General features: G+C 39.2%; 1 protein-coding gene across 2 annotated transcripts in view; it reads left to right on the top strand.

The window, feature by feature from the left end:
* Positions 1-23296, top strand: part of prkar1b (protein kinase, cAMP-dependent, regulatory subunit type I beta) — a 124417-nt gene that overhangs the window by 59886 nt on the left and 41235 nt on the right. For both annotated transcript variants that reach the window (NM_001079454.1, XM_031892755.1), the window contains 2 exon segments: positions 9962-10023; positions 14377-14423. In NM_001079454.1, the coding sequence (NP_001072922.1) occupies positions 9962-10023; positions 14377-14423 (109 nt within the window).

Genomic DNA, 23296 nt, shown 5'->3' with positions numbered 1-23296 from the left:
GCAGAACTCTGTCCATTAAGTGGCTGATGGGGCCTAGCATGTATGTGTGCCTTGGCTTGTTTGTGTGCACTGTGAATCCTATGATCCCAGGAGGTGGCCCTTAATTCTTAAAATGGAAATTTTCTATTTAGGATTAACCGCACATACTACTAAAAAGTATATTTTTATGAAAATAGTTTATTTAGATGAAGCAGGGTTTTACAAATGAGCTTGTTTATGCAATATATTTGTATAAACTTCACTAAGTTTTACACTTTGTGGTATACCAGTTGCATTTTCCTTTTGTCACAATAATTTTAAAGAGACCTACATTGTTTGGGGGTATAGTTTTCCTTTACATAAAAGCGGTATTATAGGGCATAGAAGGGTAGGCAGCTTGAGAGCACATGAAAAGCAGTGGCATTCCATTTTAGGCATATGCCATAAAGATTTCCCACACCTCTCTAGTTAAACTCATTCTCTTAAATCTGTGCTGAAGGCGACCTGAGGAAAACTCATCAGGTAGACATGCTTAATAAATTGGCCTCTTAGGTACTTTGCCTATATCTGAAACATAACTTCAAAGATCAAAGGCCCTTCAGGTCTTCCAATGGTTTTTACATAGTTGGAAACTGTCCACACTGCCTCAATATATACTCATTTATCATGCTTAGATTGAAGGATCATAAAATACATTTTCTGTTCATCTTTTTTATTTTAGGACAGAATGTGGTTTATCCATTCTTTCACTTCTTTGAAAGAGTATTTATGTGATGGAATTTCTGGCAATACACTCTTAAACTTTCTAAGTAACTAGAGCTCACAAGAGTGGTTTTTAGATGGAATCTAATATTGTTAATGATATTTCCCTCAAGTACTGCATCTTTATTAAAAAACCTGCCAGGCCTCAAGGCAAGGGTGGTTGTGTGTTCTTTCATTGTCAGCAGTGTCTTCATTAAAATTAATTTGGCATTTTCCTTTCCTTAGATGATAGTCCTTTTGTGCCTTGAGGAAATGCACAAAAATGTGCTGTCCTCAGAAAGGATTCCAAATGTCTGAAAGTTTGTACAGATAAGGAACCTGCAAGCTGTAGCTCTTCATTTAGTGTAAACTGTAATACCAATCATCCTCTAAAGCCACACCCAGATGCAAAAAGTGTTGGCGAGCCACATTAAAAAAGTAGAGGATGCCAAATAAGGCCTTTGATTGACTATTTGGTAGCCCCATGTGGACCACTAGCCTGCACAAAGATCTGCTTGAAGTAAAACTGCATCTCTCTGCTTCCAAAACTGCCTCCAAGCCAGAAATGTAAAACTGGGCACCTACTTTGAGACCACTGGGAGCAACATCAAAAGGGTGTGATGAGGGATATGTTGCTTACGAGCCACTGGTTGGGCAACACTGCTCTAAAGCAACAGTTAAGAAATTTTCTTCTCCGGTTTCTGTCTAGTCAAACACCTGCTAGAAAAAGACACCAAGGCAAATTCTAAACATTGGCATGTCTTGAGCTCAGACAAGTTTGCTTTCAGACAAAAAAAAGGGACTGTTCACCTTTGTGTTAACTCTTAGTATAACGTAGAGGGTAATATTCTGAGACAGTTTGGAATTCGTCTTCATATTTTATCATTTGTAGGTTTTTAATTATTTCTATTTAAGCTTAGCAGTTCTGCAGTTTGGAATTTCAGCAGCTATCTGATTGCTAGGGTCCAAATTACCTTAGCAACCAGGGAGTGATTTGAATGAGCATCTGGTATATGAATAGGAGTGGACTTAAAGGAGAAGGAAAAGCAAAATCACTTGGGGGTGCCAAAATGTTAGGCACCCCCAAGTGACTTTAACCACTTACCTTGTACCCCGGGCTGGTGCCCCTGTTCGCAGAAAAGAGCACCAGCCCGGGGTACCTGGAGCGGATCGCTTCCTGCTTCCGTTGGCTGAAATGCCAGTGGTCGGCGAATGCGCGGTAGAGTGAAAAGCCGACTTTAATGTTTAAGTTCGGCTTTTTCACTCTACTGCGCATGCGCGTGCAGCGAATAACAAAGGAGGAAGCGATCGCTGCTACCCCGGGCTGGTGCTGTTTTCTGCGAACAGGGGCACCAGCCCGAGGTAAAAGGTAGGCGGTTAAAGTCACTTGGGGGTGCCTAACATTTTGGCACCCCCAAGTGACTTTCACTTTATTTCTCCTTTAAATAGAAAAATAAGCTATAACATGTAACAATAACAATAGATATAGATAGATATAGCCTTGCAGAGGAATAGCTTTTTGGCTGCTGGGGTCAGTGACCCCTATTTGAAAGCTGGATAGAGTTAGAAGAACAAGGCAAATGGTTCAAAACTATAAAAAATAAATGATTGAAAAGTTGCTTAAAACTGGCCATTTACAATATACTAAAAGTTAAAGATGTAATCGCTTCAAAATTTCTTGAATGTTCTTAATATTTACATAGTTTGGAAACACCATTCTTTTTCATTGAATTTCTCTGATCTAATTACTGATCTGTTGGGGATTGTATAACCATGCTTCAATTACTACTACAGCCATGCCAATGTCAGAATTAAGGTGCAATCTGCTCCATGGATTGTATTCTGATATACCCACCTACAGTGGGTGATATCTGGCTAATTCAATCATTTGGCATTAGGAAAAAAAAAGGTGAGTATGTGGCCCGTCGGACCAAGGACCGCATCAACGAGCCATTGCGGTCCCTTATCCAATGGGAAAATCAAACCTGCCCAATTTTAGGCTAGATATCAGTTGGGTAGGCCCATTGGGGGTGCCCACATATGGGCAGATAAGCTGCTAAATCTGCCTGTGTATGTCCACCTTAAGACTCCAACCACTCAGCTCTCTCCTCACATGGTAAATAAATTTAGATGACCCTTGGAAAATCTGGGTGGGTTAAAATCTCTGATTATATAGAAATGCATTCATACGCTACTGTTGTGATATTTCCTACAGAGCAACTTTGCCAACACATAAATACACAAATAAAATACGATATATCTACCTTAGATACCCACTGATATGCTCGCACCACCTAGTAACAAAATGTGGCTTTGTATATTGCAGTTAAGGAGGTCAAATCAGGACCAAATCCACATTTGTTTAGAAATTATTCATGGTTCTGCATTTTTGGGACATGTGGTATCTGTGTTTAAGTCATTTTCTCATTGTATGAAAATAATTAAAAATAAAGAGGGGAAACTCGATCTGCCTCGGAGGATAGACTTAAACATAGGTCTCATGGCCTACAGCCAGGAAGGGTATTGCAAGTGTACAGATTCCCTAGAGCAGCATATTTTACTGCTACCATTTTAACATTTAGTACATTAACTAAGAACAAGCTTAAACATGAAATATTTTGCAGATCTTGTTCTGTGACTGGGGTATTATTTCTTACAGAATTTGAATGTGGTGGTCTCCCATGATGCATGATCTCAGGAATGAACAGTATTATCTGTATCATACTTTAATCCTCGGGGAGTTGCAAGTAGGCACCAGGACATGAATGGGGCCCACAGACACAAAAACTTAATATACCCTACATTTTTTTCTGCAGAACAGGTCATATATGCTGGCCAGATATCGGTCGGGTAGGCCCGTCGGGAGTGCCCATACATGAGCAGAAAAGCTGCTTAATCGGTCGGAAGGACCAGAATTGGCAGCTGAAATCTGCCCCTGTGTGGCCATCTTTACTCAGGCCTCAAGTTGCTTGTTGTTTAGCTTTGATTAAAATGCATAGACTTCATTATTATTTACTTATTGACATGTATTAAACACAATTTCTTGAGTTTTGTTTTACATTAGGCTTTTTCTTTGTGTATTATATATCCTTAGTGCATGCTGTGGGAAACAAAGAAGAGAGAATCATGCTGTGCTCATGAGTTTAAGGCTGTGTTTTGAGGCTTTTTAGGAAGAAAACATATTTAATAATTTATAAATTGGGCAAAAGGTAGTAAAAAAATAAAGTAGTACAAACAATCTTTTCTGCCTTTGTTTTTGTGTATATGAGTAGTGATGAGTGAATTTTTTCGCCAGGCATGGATTTGCAGCGAATTTCCGCATTTCGCCATTGGCGAATTGTTTAGCGAAACTTACGTGAAAATTTGCCGCGGAAAAATTTGTTGCACAGATTTATTTTCAAATTGGGCACTGTTGCGTCAAAAAAAAAAAAAGGGTGCGGTTGCGCCAAAAAAACCGTGGGACGACAAAAAATAGACGCTGGCAACAAAAAAATTGTGCGACAAATGCACTTAGCGAATTTTTCGCCGTTTCTGAATTTTCGGGCCATTTTGCAAATTTTATGGCGAACCGAAATGGGACAGATTCGCTTACCACTATATATGAGCACTAACCTGTGCTAAATGGATTTTTCTGCCTTTCCAGTAATAAAACAATTTAAAGTACAGGTATCGGACCCCTTATCCGGAAACCCGTTATCCAGAAAGCTCCGAATTACGGAAAGCCCGTCTCCCATAGACTCCATTTTAATCAAATAATTCAGAATTTTAAAATTGATTTTCTTTTTCTCTGTAGTAATAAAACAGTACCTTGTAATTAATCCCAACTAAGATATAATTAATCCTTTTTGGATGCAAAACAATTCTTTTGGGGTTAATTAATGTTTTATTGATTTTTTAGTAGACTTATGGTATGGAGATCCAAATTACGGAAAGACCCCTTATCCGGAATACCCTTGGTCCCGAGCATTCTGGATAATGGGTCCTATACCTGTATAACTAAAAGAGCTGAAACACGAATCATTGCTAATTCAATGCAAGTTAATGTCACATAAAAGGGTATCTACAAATGGATTTATAATAAAGAGGCAATGTCAACAAGAACCTAATGCTCTCTTTTCAGTTGTATGAACCACAGTCCGCCTTGAGCTTTGTGGGAAAACATGTGTAACTTAAGCAGGTTGCTAATAAGTAGGGAGTGACAAATGCAATCAGTGTTAGAGAGACGAGAATTTTGTTTTGACCAGCTTGCTTTCTTATTGACCACACACAGAACAGAAAACTAGTTCAGGTTTCTGTCTTTGGGGATAGTGTTGCTGTTAGACTATGGGGCTGATTTACTTACCCACGAACGGGTCGAATGGAGTCCGATTGCGTTTTTTTCGTAATGATCGGTATTTTGCGACTTTTTCGTATGTTTTGCAATTTTTTCGGATTCTTTACGAATTTTTCGTTACCAATACGATTTTTGCGTAAAAACGCGAGTTTTCGTATCCATTACGAAAGTTGCGTAAAAAGTTGCGCATTTTTCGTAGCGTTAAAACTTACGCGAAAAGTTGCGCATTTTTCGTAGCGTTAAGTTTTAACGCTACGAAAAATGCGCAACTTTTCGCGTAAGTTTTAACGCTACGAAAAATGCGCAACTTTTTACGCAACTTTCGTAATGGATACGAAAAACTCGCGTTTTTACGCAAAAATCGTATTGGTAATGAAAAATTCGTAAAGAATCCGAAAAAATCGCAAAACATACGAAAAAGTCGCAAAATGTTCGTTTTCAAGTCGGAACTTTTCCAATTCGGGTCGGATTCGTGGGTTAGTAAATCAGCCCCTATGTATGTGTGAATGTGTGTATATATATATATATATATATATATATATATATATATATATATATATATATATATATATATATATAAAACAAATACACACAAGCTTCAGTATCGTGACTTTCCTTGGACCGGGTTGGAGCTGCAGAGTGCCATTGAGCCCTATGGGAGACTTTCCTTGGGCCAGGTTGGAGCTGCAGAGTGCCATTGAGTCCTATGGGAGGCTTCCAAAATCATGCAAAGTCTGAAAGGTTTGCCCGCCGTTTACGAGCGCTCAATACAAAAAAGTCGCGACAATATACAAGCAAATCGTAATGGCTACGAAAAAGTCGCGGCAATTCGCGCAAATCGTAACGGCTACGAAAAAGTCGCAACAATTTACGAAAAAGTCGTAACGGTGACGAAAAAGTCGCAAAATGTTCGTTTCCAATCCGAATTTTTCCCATTCGGATTCGTGGATTAGTAAATGTGCCCCATGGAGTTAGAAATGAAAGCATGACTATGCAATTTTGCTTTTGTATGGAGGTTGATGACCAACTGCTTTTATTTGTAATGGAAGGAAACAGGGTCAAACTGGGGGGTGCATGGCCCACCGGGGCTGCCACTACAGGGGCCCCGCACCCCTCAAGGTACCCCCACCATGGTCCCCACCACCCCCGGCCCCACCGCTCACCCAGCCCCCTCCCCTGAACACGCATACTTAGGCACATTGGGAGGGGGGACCTGCAGGCCCAGCAGGGATCGCTTTTTTCACCGGGTATTTTCCTGATGTCCCGCTGGCCCAGTCTGACCCTGGAAGGGAATAGCAGTGTGTAGACCAGATCTTATCCTTGTTGCATATTCTAAGAGGATCATTTATTAATTTTATGAATTTGAGCTTTTTTTTAAATTTAAATAAACTTAAAATTGTACCAAACTTAAATGTTTGTATTGTTTATTAAAAATGTGACTGTAAAACACTGGATCAAATTAAACTGTGGAGAAAAAACTTGAATGCATTGAATTCATATTCTTCTCATCATTTTCAATGGGTCTACAGACTCCCCCCAAAAAAGTAAACCCAAACTGCTAAGAAACTCTGGGTTTTATATATGTCTATACCTAAAGTTTCTCTTTGTATTATTGCATTAACGTTCATGTTTAAGTTCCTTAGTTATTTATATTTTGCGCAACCAGAATCCTAAAAGATGTATAGGTCTCTTGATTTTTTCGGACAGATTGGAAAAGTAATTTAGTTTGTATTATGCCTGAGGCAGCAAAAAGTAGAAATCAATAGGATAAAGTTGATAGGCAGCAGAAAAGGCTCACTCTGTCCTCATAACCTGCAGGCCTTAAAGAGCATTACTAATTACATCTGTTGCAGGTAAAAAAGAATGTCGTTTCTTACATTTCTAAACCATTTACTCCCCTGTGTAACTCTTGTCAATTAAAAGATAACCTTTCTCCCATTACGGAGTCTGACCTAGGTCACGTTCAGTTTTGCAGTGTAGGATAGCGGACACAAAGTACATGTACGAACCTGCTGCTAGAGAGCTAAGCATAACAGTTTTATGTGCCCCACGGGAAACAGATTGGATAAATACGTAGAGATGCTTTAAGTTTCATGTCTAAACCTATAGAGTCAAGCTCACCACCAAGCCTCCCACAGTGGTCACAAGCTAGCATATTCAGGTCCAGACTGTGATTCAACATAGGCCCTGACATTCCAAGTACACAGAGGCCCAAACATACCCCCTCAGCCCCCCTAAATAGTGACTGTCTAGGACATCTTACAGTAGCCCCTCTGGCATATTCCATAATCTACAGATTGCCAGTCTGGGCCTGAGCATATTAGATGATTGAGTTGGTTCTTTGGTGATAGAGTGGCATTGAAACACCAAGACTACAACTGAGGCCAAGTCACAAGTCATATTCATCATATTTTGCAAGCACTTAATTAGGGCAACCCATTAGAAATTAGTCAGCATAGAGGCATCTATTGTATATGTTTGGGTTATGTCTAGGTTATAGGCTTTCTGTAACCCTGCCTTAGAAAATTTGTGCCAGTGGGTTAGAATGAACAGTAGGTTACAATAAGAAATGCTTCTTGACCAAAGTTAACCTATCTTTAATGCAGAGTGTACTTTGCATCATAGGCTTTGTTAGCAAACCATTCCATGTATCTTTGTAAAGCATCTTATTGACATGTAACGAAACTGTCAAACTATTATAGCCTTAGGTAGGAATGTTAATTTAGTGTTGGTTTATAAATTTGAAGTAACCAATTAGTAATTATAAAGACAAAAGCAATTTTCTGATTGGATGTTTTAGCTTGCTGGAGTGGATGAGGTTCTGTGAGTGGTCGGGCCTTAGGGTATAGCCCCAGTGATGGATTGTGTGATACCTTATTGTGTGTATGAAAGTGACTTTCCCTTTTTATATTCAACATGAGGATACAAAGCTTGGCCTGTAAGCTTCTAAATAACAATTTCCCTTTATTTCTCTCAATGTCTGTGTTATGAATAGATAATTACCCAGTGCAGGCTATTTCAAGGAGCTGGGTTGAATTATCTGCAAAGCGTGGAATGACGGCAATTTGTTCTAAGCCTGTGAGAGATGTGAGTGTCAGATCCAGCTACCTGGGGCCTGTCATGTGCTCGACTCGGAGAAGCTGCTGATGTGTCACTGCAATGCAACTTAAAAGGCAGGCTCTTTCTCAGCCGTGGGTTCTGTCTGTTTAGCAAGTCCAAACAGATCAAGCTTTGAATAAACATTAAGAAACCATACAATCTCCTGATAGACTCAGATGCTTCTCCCACTCAGACCCTGAGCATGTGCAGCGTCACACTTTCTGCAAAGCCATAAAATAAATATATTCTAAATATGCATTTCAGTACATTCCTTTTAATAGTTTATCCAGGTGTGCTTCTCTTATGAGGCAAGGTAAGAACTTTGCTTCAGGGGGCATTTATCCAGGGGCAGCAAAAACCCATGCCTATTTAAGAGGAAATTAATCTTTTTCCTTTTTAACAGGAAGTTCAGCTCTTTGTTAGGGCTATCTCAAAGGGAAAATCCCTGGTAGGAAGGGGGGTCTTTAAGGCAAGTGACAGAGGGGCAGAATAGGCTAAGACACGATAGAACCGACAAAAATCTTTAGGCATTGGAACAGGACAGAAGATGATGGCATAGAAGAGGCAGAACAGGATGCAGCGGACTAAGAAGCAAGAGGAGGCAGGACAGGATGGAGCACATATAGAAGCAGGACAGGATGGAGCACATATTGAAGCAGGACAGGATGGAGTACATATAGAAGCAGGACAGGATGGAGCACATACTGTATAGAAGCAGGACAGGATGGAGCACATATAGAAGCAGGACAGGATGAAGCGGGCATAGAAGAAGAACGAGTTAGGAGTGAAGTGGGCATAGAAGCAAGCATGGAGATCAAACATAGACAGGAGATCAAACATAGAAGCAGGACTTGGCAGGGCAGGGCAGTTACAAGTCAAGGCAAACCACTGTCTGGCTTTGGGGCCCCTATACAGCCTTGCTACACCATATGATTACTTTGAAAACAACTAACATCATGTACCGATTGGAGCCATTTTGGTTTTTCATTACTGTTGTTACTGGGGAGAGCTATTCGGTATTTTTCTTCCTCATTTAGTTTTAAAGGAAACATGCAAAATTTAAGTTTTTTAAGGGAAAAACTTATTTTATAGGGAAAGAGTGTTTGCATTTTTAAAATCCAAATATTTGTAATCTTTTGGTAAAATAGTAACTGGTCCTATAACTATGTGTAGGGCTGCCATCTTTTTGAATCATTTTTACTGGCTGGTAAGAGGGAACAAAAGGTGACAGGCTGTAATATAAAGGGAGTGGGCTGTGATGTAAAAGGGGTGGAGTGATGACACATGACAGCCAGAGGGCAGGGCATGGAGTGAAAAAAAAAGTACATTTGGGGTGGGTTGGGGGATCAAGGGTGGTCCAGGAGCTCATTGTAAGGGTTTAAAGATTTACCAGCAACTATCTTGATGTTAAATTTGGAATACCGGCCCAGGCCTTGGCAGGTGTTTTACTTGCTAAAATACCATCCGTGTAGTAACTATGCACTGCAGGTGAACTATGTCAGATTACATAAAATGTTATTTATTGTGGAGAATTGCTTATTTTAGAGTATTAATCTGTACTTGAATATAGTACCTCTTCAAAGTGTATAGAATTTTACTTGTTGAACGTAAATGCATTGATCACAAAACCTGGGGCTGCCCAAATGAATACAATGCTGGCTGCATTTGGCAGTGCTACATTCATAAGAAGCAGGATGAGGGCTGGCAAGCAGGACACAGGCTGCAATTTTGCTGCATGGACATTAATCACCAAGGAAAAGTCACCTAAAATATGACAAATAGATAACATTGCTCTGTTTTCTCTTTCAGTGATATATTCGACGCCATGTTCCCTGTCAATCATATTGCCGGAGAGACAGTCATACAGCAAGGTACGTTTGGGTTTCTATTCGCGATTGTGTTACACCGAGTGATTTACTCCAGCTGCTAATTCCTGTTGTCTTAGATGGGAATTTCCACTGCCATTCTGCTAGCGTTAGAGAACACATTGCATGCCTCTTCAGGTTCATTGAGCCTAGTAAAATTGCAGCTGTATATGCAGAGGCTTAGGAAAGCCCACTACAGTGTTTCATTGTAGAACATAATAATGGCACCAGTACAACATTATATCTAACTAACTCTCAGTGAAACTAAAGTCTTATGAAATAATAATGTGCCCACTGGCTTGAGTTAACATGATATGCCTAGTGTGCCAACAGGTGCAGCCAGTGCTAACAGCAAATCATTCTCTTGGATAAACAGTGGTGATACTATATATACACTATATATATATATATATATATATATATATATATATATATATATATATATATATAATGTTTTCTTTTTATGCATTGCAACTGATGATAATTATACTGTAAATGTAAATTGTTGCTGGAAATGTAAAAACATGTTGTACTATACAGAAAATCCAGTGATGTAAACATTATACATATTTAAAGGGGCAAAAAAAAAAAACTACAGGTAAACATCTATCCAGAGTGCTTTGGACCTCACGTTTTCCATATAAGGGGTCTTTCCATAATTTGAATTTCCATAGTTTAAGTCTACAAATCATTTATATATTAAATAGGATTGTTTTGCCCCCCATAAGGATTAATTATATCTTAGATGGGATCAAATACATTTGTTGTTAGTATAGACCAAAGAAAATCCGTTTTAAAAAATGTGAATGATCTGCTTAATATGGAGTCTATGGGAAATGGCTGTGATTCAGAGCTTTCTGGATAATGGTTTTCCAGATAGTGGATTCTTTACATGTATATATTTTTTTCAAGATTTTTATTTTATTTCATGCATGAAAAGTCAAACAAGTAAAATAGCGCAGTTGAGGTAAAAGTGGATGACAATCATAGAAATCACACAGTACAGGTATGGGATATGTTGTCTGGAAACTATTCAGAAAGCTCCAAATGATGGGAAAGCCATCTCCCATAGACTTCATTTTAATCAAACAATTTACATTTTGTTTTCCTTTTTTCTCTGTAATAATAAAACAGTATTTTGTACTTGATCCCATCTGAGATATAGTTAATCCTTATTGGTGGCAAAACAATTCTATTGGGTTAATTTAATGTTTAAATTATTTCTTAGATGACTTAAGGTATGGATATCCAAATTACGGAAAGGTCCTTTATCAGAAACCCCCCAGGTCCAAAGCATTCTGGATAACAGGTCCTATACCTGTACATATTTCTGGTGGACTACCTGTAATTTTTTTTGTAATTATTTGTTCTACCAAATGGTGCAGAACAGTGGAATTGAAGCATTTTAATGTTGTCCTTGTTATGGCTTAATAGCTTCCGTTTAATGACCTCCCTCCTCAGACCATGCATGTACGAGAAAAATATTCTCTTAGCTTTCATTCATGGTTCCCATTTGTATTGAGAAGAGGGATTTTTTTTCTAGAAACAGTAGTGTCAATATTCATTCACTTCATCAAAATTAGGAGATACATAAGAAGCTGTGCCACTTGTACTTTACATGGTTAGCAGCACATGGTATTGTAAACAAAGGCCAGCAAAGATAGTGAGTGGCAGATGTGCTGCCTGGAGAAGGCTAAATAGACTGTAGTATCTTAGCCTGAGCTCTGTGTTCTTGATTGTCACCTATTCAGATCACTACCTGTTCCTGATTCTGTTTGATCCCTGTCTGTGAGTCTGGTTCTCTTAAGCCTCACTTGGGATCTACGTCAGCTTCATCCTGGTCCATTTAATGGTATTATCCCATAAAGCCTAAAAATTCAGGATTTCAACTTGCACCAACGATTAATTTTGGAAATATGGAAGACTGCTTAAGACTATTACAAGCTTCCGAAAACAGGATGCGGTTTGTGATGTCTCTCCATAATTTAAGCTTTTTCGCAAACATGTAAAAACCAGATATGAAAAGTGTTTTCATTTTTTTTTACTTAGAAAAAAAAACATCACCCACACAATTTTGTAGAGAAAGTCCATAGAGTAGATAAATGTATATTCCATGTTAGCTAACGTATCCTTACATGCCACCACAGAGAGTTTGCTTACATGTAGCTCAGGAGCAGGCATTGAGCAATAGGGTATACATGCACTTCATCATTTACAATACTTTTAACAAAGGCTGAATTTTCTGAGTATAACATTTCATTTTCAGAACAGTCTCTCTGTGTCAGCTCAAGTTACCTGTCTTCAGTGTTTATAACTGGGAAATGATTGACTTCTTAGATAATCGTGTTCTCTTCCCAGTAATTTACTCTGCCAGTGCCTGCGATACAGAGCAAAAACTTCACTGTGGCTTTGGCAAAGAACCCTGACTTTAACAAAAACAATGTATTCAAACCTCGGGGGACCCAGCTGTCTCTTGTGACAGAGCCAAATATGGTATCATTGTATTGCAGAGACCTTGAATTCTTGTTTCTTGAGATGTGTGTTCCTTTATTTGACAAGGTTAAATGATGATAAACTTAAAAAAAACAAGCAGGTTTGTTCAATTTAAGTACTGGGTTCCCTACTTTTAAATTAGGTGTTTGTTTTCTTATAATTACCTATTACCAACTGATTTTACATTTTCCAAGGAAACACAAGGTAGCCTCCAATGGTTTCTCAGTGTATACATAGACGTAAACCAGTGGTTCCCTGATGGAACATACATATTTCATATATAGATATGTCTATTCATTTTACTGTTTGCTTGTTACAGTCATTCAGTAACACAACCAGCCCTTTACCAAATGAATTGAAGTACTATGTTTTAAAAAATTGTTGTAATTATTTTTGTTTAAAAAGGTTTATTTTCTTGGTGAGTATTTCTGTACACATGGTCTAATAAGCAGATCTTGTGAACATCTGAGTATATAGTATTTAATGGGTCAAACTCCTGTCTTTGGAGAAGATCTAGAGCTAGTGACCAACATCTCACAGCAACCCATTACTGTCTACTGTGTAACCCTTCTGTGTGCTTTCCTTTCCGATTTCTAAACCAAAATGGTTATAGGTCCATTAAATATAACATTTAAAAATCCTTTGCCAAGGTTCTGTAACATATGATGTTGTAGTTTGATAACTTCACTAAATGTAGACTATACATCACAAAAGTCTGGACACCCTTGGGATAAAGTAAATAAACCAATTGTTTATTACTTAGACTGCCTTAGATCCATTTGCTATATCTTGCCCTTCTATATCCCTCTCTGTGAGTTATGTGTCTTAAATACAGGGCAGAAGCAAGTCATATTAGTTACTGTCCCCCAAAGCAAGTCTGGGTAGGAACCAAGACGGTTTTAGTTACTGTCCCCCAAAGCAAGTCTGGGTAGGGACCAGGATGGTTTTAGTTACTGTACCCAGAAGCAAATCTTGGTAGGAACCAAGAAGGTTTTAGTTACTGTCCCTCAAAACAAGTTTTGGTAGGAACCAAGAAGGTATTATTTAAAGGCCTAATGACAAGGGGAAGATGTAAGTTGCAGTTTAAATGCATTTCCTTCCTTATTGTGTTCTTTGGTGACTTCCCCTTTCATAAATTATTACAGGAATGGATTTGCCACCTTTCCTGATTTATAAAATAGTGACATGAAGGGGGTGGGGTGACGATGTCACGCTGCACGGTGATGACATAAAGGGCTTGGGAGATAATGTAGGGGTGGAAATTGGGCAAATCTAGATTCCTAGGTTATTTTGAACCATGATTTTCAACCAAACAGCCCAAACAAAAAAATAGTTTTAAAAATAGACAGGTGGCACCCTAAACATCTGTCAAGGGACAGACAAGCACATTCAGAAAATAAGCTCTTTTTCAGTACAAGAACAAAATATTCATATGCAAGCTGAAGAGGTATCGCCCTCTGATCCCATTTGTATTCTGTACCCCTTGTTTATTTAATTAGCCCAATGTAACTTGCTGGTGCTATATAAGTAAATGATGGTGAGAGTAGTGAGTGAAGATTTATTCAAGCACACCAGCACACTCTAACAGCCAGATTTAGAGTGCGAGACGCCTGTGCTGTCCTTTGTCTAAACTGTTATTCTCTAAGTCACAAAAATATCCTTATTTATGCAGCAGGCTTTTCCAACACTGCTGTCTCTTACCACTGGCTATGCTACAGGCCAAGCACTAACTAGTTTATGTTAAATAAACAAATAGTTCCAACAATCTGAACAACAGTATAAAAAAGATCTAATAACCTCACTTTGTCAGAAATGCCTGAAGTTTATGTGCTTATTTATTCATTCTTTTTTTTACTATCCCCTTAGGTGACGAGGGAGACAATTTCTATGTCATTGATCAGGGAGAAGCCGATGTGAGTATCTTACTCTCTGAACATTGTTTTGTGCAATATCAGTATTTACAAATATGGATTTGTTATTAATGTGCTGTCTGTTAAAAAAAAAAGGATTCAATTTAAGATACAAATTTTGGGGGCAGATATGTCCATTTGGAGTTTGTTGAGAAAGCTACAACTCTTACTATGCAAATTCTCCTAGGGTGGCAGGAAAACTGGGCAAGGTCATGGGTATCTTTTTTTTTGTCATTAACCAGCACTGAGTATTGGTTGTTAGAATTTCACAAATGTGTAAAAAAAGAAGCATAATAACAATTTTAATGCCTTTTCTCAAGCCCATTTGGGATTACACTTCTAATGTCTCTGAAGCAAATAGAGTTTGCAAGTATATATATAATATATTGTCTTGCTTGTTATTAAGCTTTGCTCTTGGGGTTCATGTCCTGTTCTCCCCAATCCTAGCTTCTCAGCATTCAAACATTAGAATTAGAATAATGGGGGACCCAGCACACACCAAAATTCAATGTTTTTTGTGCTATGTCACAATTAACTCTAACATGGCATGTTGCTGTGTGCTGGGCCCCCTTTATTTTAATCTTGTGTATTAACTTTGTGTATACGTTTTGGAGTCACACCACCACTGCAAAATTTGGCTAAAGTGCTAGGAGTAATCCAAAATGTTTCATTGTAAACATGCAGATAGGCCTGATGGGTCTTCCTTACCTTTTGGCCTTAGATGGAAGCTCAATCTGCCACATCATTAATCTTTGTAGACTATGCCATTGCTGAAGGCAAGAGAGAAAAGCATAGGTAAAGAACAAAATGTCATATTCAGTGATGGAGTGAATAGAGACTGAGCTTGTAAGTCAATTTTATGAATAATTATAATGAAGGATTGGGTGGGGGTGATATGATATATGTGTTATTTTGCCATTTTGGATATCACTGGAACTGTAGAATATTAAGTATCATGGCCATGGTTTGTATATGTCTGTTTGAGAGGCCTAACTGAATTCAGGACCAAAAAGGAAGGGTCGAGGTTTAAAAACATTCATGGGGTATATATTGCTGCTAGACTAGCACTGCACAAGTGAAGACTTCTTCACCGTAGTCTATGCCAGAATTTTGCCCTGAGCTATATTTGTCAGTAATGTAAATTGATTCTGTATAACACAGTGTATGTGTGCCTTCTATTAGTTATGCGGATGGTTTGTGAAGTGGCTTTCAAGCAGAATGTATTGGGCTGCGAGCACTGAAATGTAATGGACTGTTTTCAGTTTTAGGACATTGTGCATCATGGTGAGTGTAATGAGGTCTGTGGTGTGTCAAGGGGAGGGCCGTAGATTGCCCACCCTGGGGCTACTTTTATATAACATGTCAAACATTTCATTTAGCAGGTTTCATTTAAGATGAATCTGCCAGTGCCTAATTATTTAAGCGTCATTGACACGAACACACTGATGTTCTGACAACCACCTGCAACACCAAAACCGCAACAACAACAATTTACACAAATAGTAATCATTATGTGCCAGTGCTACTTTGCTTAATGTACCTGTTTTTCCCCTCCTCTTAAATTTGTGATGGCCCATTGCCACCTGTGAAGCCTGGAAATGAGAGCAAGCTTTTCCTGTTTTCTAATAACTTGGCTCCACAAAACTAATATTTAGCAAGCGGCAGCATATAATTAGCACTGTTTCTAGGACAATATAGATGATTATTGTAATGTTCTGCTTATAACTGATACAATTACATAAAGGGTTATCTTTATTTAAGTGGCACCATCTAGTCACTGAATAAACAGTGCTATGATATTGTTATAATATTCAGTGCCCAGGTATATCCAGTATATATATATATATATATATATATATATATCGAGAGGCGGGAAAATACAGAACCAAGACGTGTAGTAGTGATGTCACACAACCCATGTATAGACAACAAACAGAGTAAAAGTACAAATACCAGATACAATAATGTACATTACAAATCTAAATCTATCCAGAGTCCCTAAATAACTGTGTATGTACAACAACGAAACGAGTGTAAAAGTTACACTCTTTTACACTCATTTCGTTGTTGTACATATATATATATATATATATATTGGAAAGTTCTTGGAATTACATATTTTTTCATTATGCAAAGCAAAAAAAAAAATGTGGGTGGATCTCAATGGGACTGTAAAGGTCCCCATACACCTTAAGATCTGCTCGCTTGGCAACGTCGCCAAGTGAGCAGATCTTCTCCCGATATCCCCCACCTACGGATGGGCGATATCGGGAGAATCCAGGCTAATTCGATTGTTTGGCCCTGGGGAAAAACGATCGAATTATAATGACAGGCATAGGCAAAGTCGTTCCGGGGACTGCATTAACAAGCCATTGCGGTCCCCGATCCAACTAGATTTTTAAACCTGCCCGATCAAGATATCGGTCGGGCAGTCCCGTCGGTAGTGCCCATACACGGGCCGATTAGCCACCGAATCAGTCTAAGGGACCAATATCGGCAGCTAGAATCGGCCCGTATATGGGGACCTCTAGTGAGGCTGGAGATACTTTGTTCATATAAGACTGTACCTCTAGGAACTTCCATGGCCTTTTCCACTTTTTGGCTTTTTTCCATGTAGGATAAAGAGATATTACTAATGACTGGTTTTCAATGTGATGTATAGCAACAAGTCAACCATGTTATATGGTGACTTCCAGGACCATGGCCAATAAGTACAGCTGCCATGAACACTCTCTTGATGGGAGGGCATGGCTAGCTGTTGTCACAAATGAATGTTGAAAGCCAAAAAAACTCAAAAAATTTTATGTAAAATTTTTCCATCTAAAAGCTTGTTTTTAAAGTCACTGGGATTTATCCTAGGCAAAGTCAAGCCATATGGTAAAATGTACATTTTTCGAATTTTTCAAGTTTGTACACTCAAACAATTGAAGGTATTCAAGTATTTTTTATTCAAACAAGTTTTCCCTATAAATAAATAAGCACGCATTCCGTTTAGAAAAACAAACTTGAAAATTGATAAATAATAATTTCCAGGATATAATTGAAAGGGCAAGATAAGCCTAACTGAATACTTAAGGCTACACTGATAAACCTCTGCTGCACCAGCATTTTCCATACAAATAAGATGTTGGTGGTTAATGATATAATCAGCAAAGGCAAGGGCAAACAAGCATTATATATGCTTCTCTCTGCCTATGTTTTGTAGACAGGTGGAGAAAAGCTACATGGAGATCAGCCCAAAAATGCACGCTTTCATGCTTTTGTGTTTTTTTGGGAGCTGAATCTCCGCTCCACATAGCTGCACTTAGGCCGACATGGTGCTTGTCAGTACTGCTAGACACAGGACCCAAGTGCTTGGCCCACGGTCAGGGGCGACCAAGGCATGCCTCCCCTGCCCTTGATTGCCCTCCTTCTGCAGTCACAGTGAAGTAAAGACTGCAAGGGTCGAACTGCTGAGGAACAGGGCTTGTGGGGTGGGTTTGCAGCGCATTATAGTGAGGAGGCAGTGTGACAGATTCCGAAAGCCGAACTAAGGGTTGGCAAAGCATGGCCAGTGCGCCCCTTTCTTGTTCCCTAGGCACGTCCCTTTTCTGTTCCAGCCCTGCAAGACCATGTTGGAGCAGACCCTATGCTTAGTGTGCCCTTAGAGAATACACCAGTACCATTAAGTCCCTGTGCTGTACATATGGTACAGCCTCCCAATTTAGCATTAACCAGAACACAAACAAGATATCGTTTTACCTTTCCTTAAGTAATAGCCCTCGGGGATGTATCTGTGCACCAAGGAGGCCACCAGGTTGGAATGCACCTGAGGGCAGTCAAACAGGAAAAGGGCTTCCGTAAATGCTAAACCTAATGCTTATGCTGCTACTGATATTTTACTCATCATACGTGTAAGGAAATTACTAATATGTACTGTATGTAACCCCTTACTATCGTTGGTGAACAGACCACAGCATGCACACTGTCTGTGAGTAACACAATTGATGCATATTGTCCACCCTGGACTGTGGTTTTCTCTTCCTTATTCTAATACTGGAAATTACACAGTATACGTAGTAGTTACAGTTAAATGAAAGTTGGGCATTTAGCCTTGTTTTTTCCATTCAGATTTCCTCACGGCTGCAATATATTTTCACTAAAGATTGCCTAATGTCGATTGAACAAGAAGCCACGGATTTGATTTCTTTCCCTTTTGTCTGAAAAAGAAAAGCTGCTAGAGCAATATATATATATATTTTTATCCGATCTATCAATATTATAGAAAAACAAAATTTAATATTTATCGTTAAAGGAGAACTCTGGCTTCCAAACCAAAATTTATTAAAGAGCCCCACACAACACAGAAACTCCTTATATATCTATCACTGTAACCCACTTCTTTTAAAAAGTTTGAATAAATACCATTTGTATATGCTGAAATCCAGCTGCAAAACAGTTCTTCTCTTTTTGCATTATTTGAAATCCTGGCAGGGGAGGAGGGACTAAAACTCTGATGTTACAAATTGTAACAATTTTTCCACAGTTTACAGACAGCATGCAGGAACTACATAACCCACAATGCATTGCACTGTGATGTTCCTTTCATTATTGACATCATGTGTGCAGGGAATTGTGGGATTGGGAGGATGCAGGCTGGAGGCAGGCTGAGGACAGTAGTCAGCCAGATCAGCAGGGGAACAGGGGGCTGGGATTAGGGAACTGTTCTAAACCATATTATTGTATTAAAAAATCATGAAAAGGTTGCTCAATTTTTAATTTATGTATATTGCAAAGTTGCTTGAAATTATGTTTACTTTTCATAAAGCATAAAAATGTAGAGCTTGCATTGGCTGTTTGGGTAAAAAAGGAAAAAGGGGCGTTTATCAGAAATCAGAAATATGAGGATGTCTACAGATAAAAACCCAGTGCCTTTCACATATTGACTGAGTACGCCCATCCGAAAGCCACTTGGCTCTTTCAGTTTCTATATAACATGCAGTGGCCCCTATAACTCACTTGTTTTTGAGGACCCGATAAGTAAGAGAGCCTTGTATTGTTGACTCCATTTCTTTACTATTGCAATATAAACTCATTGGTCTGCATTTACTAAAGATTGCAATATATGATTTGTTTAAGAACACAGCAATTAGCCCTTATATATAATTTGTCACCTACATTAGAATATAGCACTCTTATTTTATTCATATAAAGCATTTTTTCCACCAAGCAGTTCCGAACCTGCTTAATTCTTTATCAAAGGTAATGCACATGAAAAAAAAACTGGCTTTTTTTAATCCATATTTTGGCATTCTGATAAATGAAGTAAGTACATTTATTCCTAGAAAAGAATGTTGGGCGGAACAACGTGTTCTTCAGGGTCTCAGGAGTCCTTGAAAAGGGACCATGCTAGACATCTCAATCTCATAAAATCCAGAAGGTTTTGCTGCAGCTGTAAAATTTAGCACAGACTGGCGCTGAATCTGAGCATTATGGCAGCTCCCTCATGTATTAATATAAATCTGCAGATAAAGAATGTTCTCCGCAAACAATAAGTGCCACATTTTAAATGGAAGATAAAATCTATTAAGGTATATAAATATTCTTCGGGCCACTACATTGTCATCAGTGTCAGACTGAAGTGTCCAGGGCCCACTGGGGCTGCCACTTTGAGGGCCCCCCCACAAACTCAAGGGCCCTTCACCTAGCATCCCCCACTGTACACTGCACCTTTTGGCTCCCTCCTTTTTAATGGCTGTGATTGTGGCAGAGACGACAATCCGTGTGGGTGAGTTGGCCTGGGTCAGCAGGGCCCGCCAGGTTTTTTCCCAGTGTCCCACTAGCTCAGACTGACCCTAATTGTCTCTGGCAATTAGCATAATCAAACATAACGAGCCCTTAATAACTGCTTCTCATTGCTCTAGGCAGGGTTTTGTCATATTTGTAATGCAACTCCATTTTCTGCTGGCACATCCCCATATGTTTAAATAAATATCTTTTGTGGCAGAAGTCGTTTTCTTCATTTTTAGTCCAGCGTACTGTTAAAATCACATAAAAGGACACATTTACAAAAAGCAAGTATAATTGCAAAGTGACAGTTTGGGTGCTAAAATTTAGTTGAGAAAACTGAAAAAAATTGAGAAGATAGCAAATTGAGCCTACTTGCATGGAGCACCAATGTGCCTATCTATGCTTCTCTTAAGATGGAACCCTGGAATTACCACCACATACAGACTTGACTTGCCCCAAGGGAATCCAATGCTAATTCTGTTATTAACACCGCACTCCAACACAAATACAGCAACCGGGGGCAGGCCAAGCTGACTGGGCACCCTAGGCAACCCAGTCGGCCACTTCGCCCCTGCACCGTTCCCGATGCGATAATTCATTCCCCCCACCGTGTAATGACAAGGAGAGGGGGCAATGACAAAGGAGCTAGGGGTAGGCAGGAGAGGCTCCTGCCTGGTGCCCCCCAATCGTTGCGCCCTAGGCAGCTGCCTCTTCTGCCTACCCCTAGTTCCGGCCCTGGCAGTAACCCATGGTAAACAATCAGAAGTTTGCTTTTATTGTTCTTCCTGCAGCTGGCTGGAAAAAACAATCATAGATTGCTTGCTATTTGCCCAGTGTTTATAAATGACCCCAACTTTAGAGTCCACTTTGATAAATGGCTGGAAAGTTGATGTATTTGCATTGCTATTTTTTAGGTACTAAATGCCACTACTACTTATACCCAGTGCTGACCTGTAAGGTAGTCACTGCAAACTAGGTGGACAGCATGAGGGCAACATACTTATCCCTGTGCAACTTGATTTTGACCTTCCCCTTCTATGAAACAAAGTCTAAAGTCACAAAGCTCATACTATGAAATAATTTTGAGGCCTTGGTGAAGACTTGTACTGAAAGCAGTTAGTAAAAATGTATAAAAGCACACACACATATATATATGATGACAGGACCCAAATGCTGCAAGGCAGCAGCGATCACCACTCAACCACTGTGCCACTTACCTATAATGTGTTTTCCCCCAGAGAAACCTCTTAATTCTCCGGAGCTATGTGAGTATAGATTGGTAGGTGTGGGTTAGGTGTGCTGGGTTTACTTGGATGGGTTGAACTTGATGGACACAGGTCTTTTTTCAACCCTATGTAACTATGTAACTATGTAACTATGTAACATACTCCTCATGTTACTTGTGCTCCCACGCAGCTCATATAACAGTGATATAACTTTAAGCCACAACTTTAGTTTACCAGAAGTCTCAGCAAAGCAGCCTCGGGAAGAGAAAGGAGGCTGCCGTAGCAAGTGGTATCCCAGTATCTGTCCCTTAGGTGTCCGAATGACGGTGCTGACAGCTTCAAGTAATGATCTGACAAGACAAAGATAAGCTATAAAGAATAATTTAAGCAGTTTCAATAAGAAAAATATTTTTTAACAAACTTACATACACACACATATAAATGTGTATGAGTATATATATGTGTGTGTGTGTGTGTGTGTACATGCATTTAAATATATACAAGTATGGAACCTGTTATCCAGAATGCTTAGGTTTTCCAGATAAGGAGTCTTTCTGTAAGTTGGATCACCATGCCTTAAGTCTACTAAAAATTATTGAAACATTGGATTAATTATATCTTAGTTGGGATCAAGTACAAGGTACTGTTATGAAATATTTGCTTAAAATTAAGTCAATGGGAGATGACCTACCCGTAATTTATAGCTTTCTAGATAACTGGTTTCCGGATAACAGATCCCATACTGTATATAAAATACACAGAACCTTAGCTTATCCTCCTGTTATCAGGCTACTGTAATCCAAGTGCAAAGGAAGAGAGTCAAGGCAGGTGTTTGAAAACCCATAGCATCCCAAATAAATGTTTGTTGGTTGGGGCAGTTGACTGGCCATCTTCCATTTGTGTATATTTTTGTTAATACACCTTACTGCATCTTATTAAATATCATTCTGTATATACTTAGAGATTGTAGGGCTCATTTACTATTGCCCTGGATACTGTTTGAAAAGCAGCAATGCTGGCCTTACATAAGTGGTCTAGTTTGGCCAGTTTGTACAATGTGTGCTTTCTGTGGCTGGTCAGAGATCAATATATGCTCACTTTAAGGGGTCCAAAATTGCTGCACTTGGTGCATAGAGCACTTGTGTCTAAGGCAAAGGCTGTGCTCTGTACCTTGTCCAGGCATTTGAATGACATGCAAGCTAGGGGGCATTCCAGGATACACGACCCACTCTCTCTTTATACAGTTCTGCCAATTCCAGGGAGCCCTGTATTCAGAACACAGAAATGACAAACACAGAAAGACAAAGGTTTGCACCTTATGGCCCCCAAAATAATAATAATGGTGCTTTTCATAACCTTTTTTTATTTTGGGGAACTTATATCCATATAACCACTTGTGTATGACAGTTATTAAAAGAAAAGTGGCAGTATTTTTCCCTCCTACCTCTACAGCTGGGTTGAACTAGAGTGCCTTTCACTTTTGAAAGTAAAAGTCTGGAATCTCCATTTCCAGCATATTTCCCACTCATAATGCCAACAGATAAAGTCACTCAGTTCTTCCTGAAAGAGCTGATGCAAATGGAAGGAATAGGTGTGTTCCTCTGACCACTAACTAACCAGGAAGCAATATCTGGGCCCTTTATGTGTACAGATGTTCTCAGCTTTGTATAGTTTGCATGTCAGGGAGTGTGACTCCACAGCTTCTCTGTTTTAGCCACCGACCTCAGGAATGGTCAAAGCCACATTAAGGCTGCTGTAGAGAAACCACACTGAGCTAGAAGTCTGAAGAATGAGACTGCCTTGCAGCCTTGAAATGTTCAAGCCATGCTAACTGAAATGCATAATATAATGGTGCAAATACCATTAAGAGTATGTTGATGA

The sequence above is a fragment of the Xenopus tropicalis genome, chromosome 9, assembly GCF_000004195.4.
Source record: "Xenopus tropicalis strain Nigerian chromosome 9, UCB_Xtro_10.0, whole genome shotgun sequence".
NCBI classification, from domain to species: Eukaryota; Metazoa; Chordata; class Amphibia; order Anura; family Pipidae; genus Xenopus; species Xenopus tropicalis.
Note: the sequence above shows the minus strand (reverse complement) of the source record. Positions and strands in the feature narration are given on the sequence as shown.